Source organism: Bison bison, unplaced genomic scaffold (assembly GCF_000754665.1).
Source record: "Bison bison bison isolate TAMUID 2011002044 unplaced genomic scaffold, Bison_UMD1.0 scf7180017864077, whole genome shotgun sequence".
In the NCBI taxonomy this organism is placed as follows: Eukaryota; Metazoa; Chordata; class Mammalia; order Artiodactyla; family Bovidae; genus Bison; species Bison bison.
This window is the reverse complement of record NW_011494649.1, coordinates 250,728-261,754: the sequence shown is the minus strand read 5'-3', so window position 1 is coordinate 261,754 and position 11,027 is coordinate 250,728. Positions and strand designations below refer to the sequence as shown.

The following is an 11,027-nucleotide window of genomic DNA, read 5'->3' as shown; positions in this document are numbered from 1 at the left end:
ATGGCTGGATGGCATCACTGACTTGATGGACATGAGTTTGGGTAAACTCCGGGAGTTGGTGATGGACAGGGAGGCCTGGTGTGCTGCGATTCACGGGGTCACAAAGAGTCAGACATGGCTGAGTGACTGAACTGACTGACTGACTGAGTTTTTCTGTTAATGGTTGTTGCTCAATTAGTTTTGATTTTGGTGTCTTGGGGAGAAGAGGTGAGCTCAAGTCCTTCCACTCTGCCATTTTGTCTCCAACTCTTCACTCCATCATTTTAGAAGTAAAGATAGGCTTATTGTGAGCAAGTGACAAAAGGTGCCAACTGAGGCATAATGAGAGAGGACACCCACCTCCACCCAGTGTAGATAGAGCTTTGTGGCTTGTGGGAAGAGGTTTATGGTACAATATGTTTTGGCAAGGATATGGGTACTGGCGTGAGCTTCTTTGCCCTCTCAGAGCTGCCATGATTTACTAACCTGGAAGCTCCAAACAAGTGTATATATTAACATCACAAAAAGTGGAAATTAAAGAAAAAATATTAAAGTTAAAAAAAAACTACACTTTTTTTTTTTAAAGATAAGAGGTATAACCCAGAATGAAGACAAAACTATCATGACCTTTAAGGGTACAAAACCCAGTTTCAAAATGAAGCCAGCAAAAACATGGAAACAGCATGAAATATAGCCAAATGCAAAATGATGGTGGGAAACTTAGACATATTTTTTAAAATCTTAAGCAAATGAAATGAAATGAAAGTCAACAAAATTACAAAAGATTTCAGCATGTAATGATTGGGATAACATAGTCTTCATATTAACACCTAAATAACAATCACCTTTAATTTTACATATGTATGTGAACACTTCCCCAATAGAAATAATTTAATGGAATATGAAAAGATATATCCATGAATGTGTTTTCTCATGAATGTAACAATCATTTAATGTTAGGAAAATTTACAGTTTGTTCAATAAGAAGACATATAATAATCTCATTAAATGATGAAAATCTACTTTACAATTTTCAAATTATTTTGATAGTATACCTTTATAAATAGGGCTTCCCTGGTGGCTCAGCAGTAAAGAATCTGCCTGCAATACGGGAGACCTGGGTTCAATCCCTGGGTTGGGAAAATCCCCTGGAGAAGGGAATAGCTACCCACTCCAGTATTTTGGCCTGGAGAATTCCACGAACTGTATAGTCCATTGGGTTGCAAAGAGTCAGACACAACTGAGTGACTTCCAGTTCACTTTCACTTTGTAAGTAAACATGGATAGGTATAACTTGATAAAATATGGGCTATATGTTGATATCTAACATACTAACAATGAATTGTCGAAATATTTTTTTTCAATTTTAATTTTATTCTTTTAGTAAACGTTCTACTGAAATGTAAAGTATAATATATAAATTACATGTGTATAATAGCGATTCACATTGGTTAAAGGTTATATTCCACTTATAAAGTATTTTCCATATTCCCTGTGTTGTACATTATATCTTTGTAGCTGACTGTTTAGCTAAGAGTGTGTACCTCTTAATCCCCTACTGGTATATTGTTATCTCTCTCCCTTTTCTCTCCCCATTGGTAAACACTATTTTGTTCTCTATATCTGTGAGTCTGCTGCTTTTCTGTTATGTTCAGAGGTCATATATTTTACATTTCACATGCAGTGATACCATATAGTATTTGTCTTTCACAGTCTGATGTAGTTCACATCTCATGCCCTCCAAGTGCGTCCGTGTTTCTGCAAATTGCCTTATGTCATTCTTCTTTAACAGCGGAATCATATTCCATTGTTTATGTATACTACATCTCTTTTGTCTATTCATCTGCTGATGGACCATTAGGTTGCTTCCATGTCTTAGCTATTGTAAACAGTGCTGCTATGAGCCCTGAGGTGCATATATCTTTTTGAATTAGCATTTTCATCCTTTCCAGATATATATATGTCCAGTATTGGGACTGCTGGATCATATGGTAACTTTATTTTAGTTTTATAAGGAACTTCCATACTGTTCTCCATAGTGGCCATACCAGTTTACATTGCTCTCCACACTGTAGGAAAATTCCTTTTTTCTACACCCTCTCCAGAATTTACTTGATGAGGGCCATTAACTGGTGTGAGGTGATACTCAGTGAAGTTTATATTTGCATTTCTCTAATCATTAGCAATGTTGAGCAGTTTTTCATGTGCCTGTTGGCCATCTATATGTCTCCTTTGGATAAATGTCTATTTAGGGCTTCTTGCAACTTTTTAATTGGGTTAGATTTTTATATTAAGTTGTATGAGTTGTTTGTAGTATATTTTGGAAGTTAAACCCTTGCTGGTTGGTCATTAGCAAATATTTTCTCCTACTCCATAGGTTGTCTTTTTGTTTGTTCCTGATTTCCTTTGCTATGCAAAAGCTGAAGTCGCTCAGTTGTGTCTGACTTCTTTGAAACTCCGTGGACTGTAGCCCGCCAGGCTCCTCTGTCCATGGGATTCTCCAGGCAAGACTACTGGAGTGGGTTGCCATTTCCTTCTCCAGGGGGTCTTCCCAACCCAGGGATTGAACCCGGGTCTCCTGCATTGCAGGCAGACTCTTTATCCTCTGAGCCACCAAGGAAGCCCTTGTAAGTTTAACTAGGTCCCATTTATTTACTTTTGCTTTTAATTCTTTTGTCTTGGGAGACTGACCTGAGAAAATATGGTATGATGTATGTCAGAGAATGTTTTGCCTAAGATCTCATTTGGAACTTTCATGGTGTCCCAGGTGGCTCAGATGGGAAAGAATCTGCCTGCAATGCAGGAGACCTGAGTTTGATCTCTGGGTCGGGAAGATCCCTGGAGAAGATAATGGCTACCCACTTCAGTACTCTTGCCTAGATAATTCCATGGTATAGGAGCCTGGCAGGCTACAGTCCATGGGGTCTCAAAAAATTGGACATGACTGATCAGCAATCACACACACATGGTGTCATAACTTAAGTCTTTAAGCCATTTTGATTCTATTTTTGTGTGTGGTGTTAGGGAGTATTCTAACTTCATTGATTTATGTCCAATAAAAATAATGTTCTCTTAATGTTTTAAACTACATTATGCTACTCCTAATGGTTTTGTCTGGCTTCCATATGTGTATGTGTATGTATCCATAGGTGTGTGTGTGTGTGTGTGTGTGTGTATATATATATATCTCTCTCAAATATGATGATATGTTTTAAAATGAAGTGTGCCTTCAGACAAGAGGTTGCAAAATGCAATACTGATATTTAGTGTAATGATATGTTCACTCTTATTTATTTTTTATTGTGATAAAAAACACAACATAGATTTTTCCCTCTTAAGTTTTTATGTATACTACTGTTAAGTATATGCACATTGCAGTATAATGGATCTCTTTTTTATCTTGCATGACTGATACTGTATGTCCATTGGACAGAGTTTCCCAATCCCCTTTCCCCAGGCCCTGGAAACCACCATTCTACTTTCTGCTTCTATGAAGTGGACCTCTTTAAATACCTCATATAAGTAGAATTAAGCAGTTTTTCTCTTCTGTGATTGGCTTTTCTCACATAACACAATATCTCCAACATTCATCTATGTCATCACACATTGCAGACTTTCCTTCTTTTATAAACTGAGTACCACTCCACTGTAAGACTGTACCACATTTTCTTTATCCATTCATTTGCTCATAGATGTAATGTTCATTCTTTGCTTTCACTATTCTCTGATGATTTGCAGGCACACATTGCCATCTAATGCCTATGGTGCCACCAGCTCCAGTGAACAAAAGGTAATGAACTGTCCATTCTGGAATGTTAAATCTGTCAAGGTTACTTGTTCTTTGCCCTTCTACTAATGGGTTCATTTGGTAACTCCATAGGTAAAGTCCTAGGCTCAGAGAGCTTTGTCCTTGTTCTGCCTCCTAAACTGTAGTGAAGTCACTGTTCTGTATTAGTTTCCAAAGGCTATGGAAGGAGCTGATGTCTCTGAACCTTTTCTGTCAGATGCAGGATGGGCCAAATACTTCTCTGACTATATTTCTCTCAGCTTTTGGAAGTCTTTTCAATTTGAATGAGAAACAAACATAATTAGCTACATTAAAAATCAAGTTCCACAGGAGCTCTAAGTTTACAAAGTTCTCTTCCTTTGCAGATTGCTTCTCTTGTAGAAGAAAGGTCTCCTTGCCATTTCTTACCCTGAGACACATATTTGCTGCCTCAGTATCCTCTGCAGAGCTGCCTTCACCTCCTGGTTCTTGAAGCTGTAAATGAGGGGGTTTATCAAGGATGTGATCACACCATACTGTATGGAGACAACTTGCTCCAGGACTGATCCTGAAGAGGGGCTGATGTACCTGAATAGAGCCGTCCCATAGAACGAGAGCACCACAGTGAGGTGGGAGGAGCAGGTGGAGAAGGCTTTGCCTTGGCCTTTAGAGGAGGAGATACTTAAAATGGCAAGAATAATTTTTGAGTAAGAGAAGAGGATCGGAGGAAGTGTCACAAGTCCTAGAAATGCAGTGGACCCAGCCAGCAGGATGGTGTTAGGCATGGTGTCACTGCAGGACAGAGGGAAGAGTGAAGGCAGTTCACAACTGAAGTGGGAGATGATATTGGGACCACAGAACTGTAAGTTCTGGGTACAAAGATTATTCACTAGTGAGCTCAGAAACCCCATCACCCATGCTGCACTGACCATTGCAGTGCACAGAGGTCCATTCATGATCATAGTGTAGAGCAGAGGGTGACAGATGGCAGCATAGCGGTCGTAGGCCATAGCAGAGAGCAGGCAGCTCTCTGTGCCTCCAGAGAAAATGAAAAAGAAACTCTGGGTAATGCATCCCCACACTGAAAGTGTTTTCCTCTGAGACAGGAAATTCTGCAGCATCTTGGGTATGGTGATTGAAGAGTGGCATATGTCTAGGAAAGACAAATGACCAAGGAAGAAGTACATGGGCGTGTGCAGGTGAGGATCAGCCCTGATCACCAGGATCATCATCAGGTTCCCCATCAGGGTCAGGAGGTAAATCCCCAAGAAGAGAACAAAGAGCATGGTCTGGATATCCGGGTCAGTAGACAACCCCAGCAGCACAAATTCATCAATAGTGCTAAGATTTTTCATGGTTTCTTAGATATTCCATCCCTAAAAAATAAAAACATATTTACTTATTTAGTGGGGTGATGATCTGAGTCACTCTCTGGGAAAAGGATTTTTAATTTATAAAAGATCCACTTTTTAGCTTAAGCCAGAAAGTGAATTTGAGGGTAAATAAATACCTGACTATCCTATTACTCTACTAAATACTGCAACTTTCCTTTTCCTGACTCTAAGTACTTCCTATGAAGATGAATGTCCCATAGTTCTTAACATCTCTAACATATAGATAATGGATTTAGTATGTTAAAGATTATCTGTTCCTGTTAGAATTTATATTTTACACAGGAAAGGATCTTTGTTGGTTTCTGCCATTCCATCCCATGATGCATTCCTAATTGTCAATAATTCAAATTAAGTCCATAATTTTCGAGTAAGAGAAGATGATCAGAAAAGTGTCACAGTCCTAGAAATGCAGTAGACCTAGTAAACCCAGCTGCTGCTGCTAAGTCGCTTCAGTCGTGTCTGACTCTGTGTGACCCGATAGACAGCAGCCCACCAGACTCTGCCGTCCCTGGGATTCTCCAGGCAAGAACACTGGAGTGGGTTGCCATTTCCTTCTCCAATGCATGAAAGTGAAGTTGCTCAGTCATGTCCGACTCTTTGCAACCCCATGGACTGCAGCCTACCAGGCTCCTACATCCATGGGATTTTCCAGGCAAGAGTACTGGAGTCGGGTAGTAAACCCAGCTAGATGACTCTAAATAAACATTTGTTGAAGAATAGAATGAATGCTTTCTCAGCTAAAATCTCCATTCTACCATCTCTCTGGACTGCTTAGGTCACAGGCCCTCACAATCTGTATCCTCTCATGCTCTCCCCCAGACTTTCCTCATCATCTGATATCATCCAAGACCTGCTGAACCCTAGAAGTTGCAACAAGTAGACAGACACCCAGAGAAATCCTTTATTGGGAGGCTGCTTTTCAAAATAATGGAGCTTAAATTCCTAATACGTCTCATTTGATATGTCAACCCTGACATGCAATCTGACCTCATATTTTCAGACTGAGGACAATGTGGGACAGAGCAGTGACAAGACTTCCACAATAACTAGATATCTTAGGGCCAGAAGTAGGCCAGGGCTTCTGACTTCACAACCAACTCTCCTTCTAGTGCTTCATAGATAGACAATAAATACTGGGGGATTTAAAGAGTTTCAGGTTGAGCTAGTATGGTTTGGGGTTGATACGAGTGGCCCTATTTTCCTTAGTCCTCTGACTCTCCAAATGGCCTAAAGTTCAACAGCATTTGCTGTGATAGTGAAATAAGCATTGAACTCAGAGTCAAAGGGTCCTTGGCTGATCACTGACTGGGAAACCTATTAAATACATGACCTTATCCAATGAAAAATGGGAATAAAAATGAGGTCAAAATCTTTACAATCTATTAAATGCTTAATAAGCATTTAAAAACCCTCTGCAAATGCAGAAGAATGAAATGGTTCATGGTAAACAAAAATTTGTGATCCGTTGTATGTCAAGATTATGCATATTTTTCCTAATTAATATTTCCTTTTGCTGTGAAATTGTGTTTTCACAAAATGCATTGTTTAAATATGCAAAGTGTTTACTGGCTCCCTCTCTTCAATCAGATTTCTAGACTTTGTCATTAGTTATTCTCTCCAGACATTCTCTCTCTCCTACTTGGGTACACTGACTGATGACCTGCATTTTATATTGAAACCTGTCAGTGAAAATCTTACTTCCCTTCTTCTTTCCCTTCTCCCACAAACCTCATTTCACACATCTTCTTTCCACCACCATGTACCACATATTTACTCACATGGTAATGACTATTATTCATTTATTTCATAATGTATGCCAACCACTATAACAAAATCTTGATCTTATTTAATCCTTATAAAACTTTGTAACATAGGTATTACTGACTTCATTTCTGTGGGACAGAAATGTTGTGACATATGCCATAGACTTTACAAAGTCATGGAGTTGGGACTCACATCCAGGGTCCTCCAATTTCAAATCCCATGTTTTTCCTACTTTGCAATGCTGCAAAACTTTATTTGTGAGAAAAATCTTCCCTAATTTGGAGATTGTGGTTTCTCCAGAGGGAAATTGGGAACCCAGGCAGGAATGTGAAGTGTCCTTGGAAGTTTGACCCAATGACCATGTATGAACCTTCTCCTTAACCAGGATGTCCGGCTGCTCCCAAACATATGGCATCAGGGATCTGACCTCTTTTAACAAAGATGGGAGCTTCTGGGCCAGGGAAAATTCCAAGAGAAATCTAAGGAAAAAGAGTGAATGTGAAAATCAAGTCAGGCTGTAAAAAAGCAGCACTCTACAGAGGTGGGGCGAGTGGAATAGTAGAGATGGCCCCTCTGGTTTTCCCTCCCCTGTTTCTCTTCCTGAAGCATCTGAAGAAGTCCTGGCACTGATGCATCAAGCAAATGATGATAGACATGAAGGGTTAAGATTTATTCATGCAAAAAATTTTTTCTTTTCTTCCTTCTTATAAACAGCAGCAAATTTACTTAAAAAAAAAAATCCTCTCATTCTTTTATACACTTCCAGCAGCTACTATGCTTACACTTTAATCTCATCTGGAGGCCTCAATGAACTTTCGAAATCCCCAGGATCCCAGACTCTAGTGAAATTTTTCCAGAGTCATTTTTGGGCTCATTGGAGCCTAAGCATGCTGTCCCAGTGCTGAAGCACCACAGGCACTGAAAGTCTAGTTGAGTTTGTGCATCTCAGCCCACTTCCAACCCTAACTACTCCCAACTTCCACCCCCAACTACTATTATCACCACAGCTCTTCATTTATCTGTTTTATACAGATGTAGCTTTTTCAGTGGGCTTTTTTTCCTATGAAAAAAATATTTAGCAAGTGAAATAACTTTCAAAACAAATGACAAAGAAGAACTTTGCAAAGAGGTATAGAGAAAAATTTCCTATTTGGTCTTCATATTTATTTTACTCCACCCATCCTCCTTCTCAAAGTTTTTTTTTTTTTTTTTGGTATTTAGTTCCAGACATCTGGTACAAAAAGAAACAGAAGAGGGAAATATCAAATGGGCAAGTGGGTTTAGAGAGATCAAACATGTAGGACAGTTACTACTTAGTTTTGCAACTTTGAGCAATAATCTTCCCCGTCCTAGGTTCAGTTGCCTGCTCTAATAAGAAATTTAGAACTGCTGTTGGTTAAGGTCCTACCATTTAGGTGTTTCTCTGGCTTACTTACCTCTTCACTGAGCAGGGCTTTCCTGGGTCCAAAATGTACTCGGCAGTTTGAGCCAGGCTGTCAACCACCTGCAAGACAAGGCTGCAGTATGTCAAAAAATATTCCGGCAGTGGGGGCATTCTTCAGAGGGCTCCAACTGGATCTGCACAAAGCAGGCTTATTTCACAGTCAATGCTAGGTTTGGAATCATGTTCAAACTCAAAGCAGCTCATCTCAAGGTCTCTTCTGGATAAATGCTAATGTGTCCTCTGGCATTCAGTTGATTCTGAGTCTTTTGGTCTCAGCTAAGAGAATCTGCCACTCTTTCTTACCATTTTACTCTCCTTTTTTCTCCCTAAGTCCTGAGAAAATTGCCTGCCAATTTTGTTTATATCTCTTCCTCATCAACTTGTTGGCAATCTTGTGGCAGCTGAGCCCTGGAGAGGTATGTGTCAAGTAAGAACCCTCGGGAGCCAGGATCAGTTCACTGCCTTGGGAGTGGCAGCTGTAGCAAGAGCCAAAGTGGTTCTCAGTCCAGAGATAGGCAAGCTACTAGTCCTGTCATGCCTGGAGGAGGACACAGGATTGCAGAATGCAAATAGCTCTAAATGGTTTTGATAATGGGGGACTAGGGACCAGGTGAACTCCAATGTGTGAAACTCTCTTAGGACTTTTTTAGTCTCCGATAGTACTGGAGTTCTAAAAACACACTCCCACTCCACTCAGTATACACTGTTTTCCCATTGTGATGAGTTAAGTCTTTTCATTACTCTCCTTAAGTTACCCAGTCCTTTAAGCTCACACTCCTCTCAGCTGATAATTGGCAGAGGACATGTTCCTGTTCTTTCTGTGGGTGATCTCTAATTCCCTAAGCTCCACACATGGAGTGTCTTCTCTTGCCCCCTCCAGCCTGGGGAGGCCCTTCTCCTTCATCTTTGGCCAATGCCTTTCTCTGCTCTGGATGCCATCTTAACCCTTCTCTTTGAGGATCTCTCTGAAGCAACCATGCTCTCTTTCCTTGAAGCTTATCCCTGAAGCTCCACCTTTACATAAAGCTTATCCACTCAGTGTATATGTAGAAACTACTTATGTTTATCCAGTTAAAATAGACCAGAAACCACTAATAACCGCCTTTCTTCCATAAGAAGCCTTGAAAACAACAGAATTTGGAGCCCTTCCTTGAATAATAACATAAATTGCCTTTAAAGGTTTCTATGTGTAAAAAGACTAAGATTCAGATAAATTTTTGTTTGAGACATAAAGGAAAGTCCATGTTAGTAAAAATTTTACTCTCATGCATCTAGATTTTAACCCATTTCTGATGTTATCCCAATCCTTCAGAAAAAATGTATATGGAATATAACACATATTATATATAACACCTCTGCTGTACCCTGTAGTCAAACACATTGCTATTTCTCTAATGAAACTTCTGAGTGCTCCTATTACATGGGATTTTAAAAGGCTACAAATAGCCTCTTATCAATTAACTTCTAGTTTTTCCTCCAAATCAGTTTTTGGGGAAAAAAAAAAAAAAAGCTTGGTTGTCAGAGATTTTTAGAGATTTTGGAATTGGAGATAAGGGCTTATAAACCTATTTTAAATTTCTGTATTTACTGGCTTCATTTCTAGGTTTCCTATTCTATTCCTTGATCTGCCTGTTTTTACAGTAGTGCTATACTGTCTTAATGATTATATATATGTATAAAATATGCTTTAATATGTGATGGTGCCAGTCTCTAATTTTTACATTTTCTATTTTATGTTATTGTTTGTTTTTTTCTTTTAATTTCACTTCAGAACTGGATTTTTAGTTTGAAAAATTCCCTTGAGATTTCAATTGGAGTTGTTTTTTCTCAAAGAAATACTTACTTTGGGAGTAAGCATTAAAATGTGTTCCCCTGTTCTTTAGTTGAGTCTTTTCTTTTTTGCTTACAGTGTAATCAGTGTAATTTTCATTTTATTAACATAAGCTTTTCTGTCTGTGTATTACGTATACTTTTTTTTTCTCTTTTAATTATAAACTTTGCGGTTGAGGATCCTAACTACATAACTTTGGGGAGAAGTAGCAGCAGCTCCCAGGGTTGTGCTCCGGACTCTTATGGAGAAATTGGATTTAAGTAAGCTTGGTGGCTCAGTGGTAGAGAATCCACCTGCAATGCAGGAAATTCAGGTTTAATCCCTGGGTCAGGAAGACCCCCTGGAAAAAGGAATGGCTACCCATTCCAATATTCTTGCCCGGAAAATCCCATGGACAGCGGAGCCTGGCAGGCTACAGTTCGTGAGGTTGCAAAGGTGTCAGACATAAGTTAGTCACTAAACAACAACAAATAATCCCGCCAGATAGAGTACACCAGCCAATATTATTCTGGCCTCCACCACTTCCTGTTCTTCTCTGACATCATTAATCAAATGGAGACACTCTTTCTTCTTAAACTCTGCTCCTACATGGAAACATGTCACCCAGTTTCAGATGCCTATCTAATGCCATACGTATTTCCTCACGCATTACTCTGACCAGAGTTCCTGTTGGTACCCTTTTACATTCCCATGTTCCTGGTTTCTACTTGTCCACTCATGAAACTTCCTGATTTTCACTCCTACTTTTTTGTGTTGGTACTTTCCTGCTGGCCCATACATACTTTCCCTCTTTAATATCATCAGATCTTTCAGTTTCTCAGTAACTACTTAATTTCTTGTCTTCTAAGT

The 11,027-nt window shown here is 39.4% G+C and overlaps 1 protein-coding gene across 1 annotated transcript; it reads right to left on the bottom strand.

Annotated features, from left to right (window-relative positions):
• Window positions 1-4,170: 4,170 nt before the first annotated feature.
• On the bottom strand, window positions 4,171-5,100 carry LOC104986850 (olfactory receptor 8S1-like). The gene has a single exon (XM_010837542.1). The coding sequence runs from the start codon at window positions 5,098-5,100 to the stop codon at window positions 4,171-4,173; it is 930 nt and encodes a 309-aa protein (XP_010835844.1).
• Between the last annotated feature and the right edge of the window lie 5,927 nt (window positions 5,101-11,027).

Excerpts from the sequence above, each read along its gene's own strand:
- LOC104986850 (XM_010837542.1), bottom strand. The coding sequence starts at position 5,100 with ATGAAAAATCTTAGCACTATTGATGAATTTGTGCTGCTGGGGTTGTCT.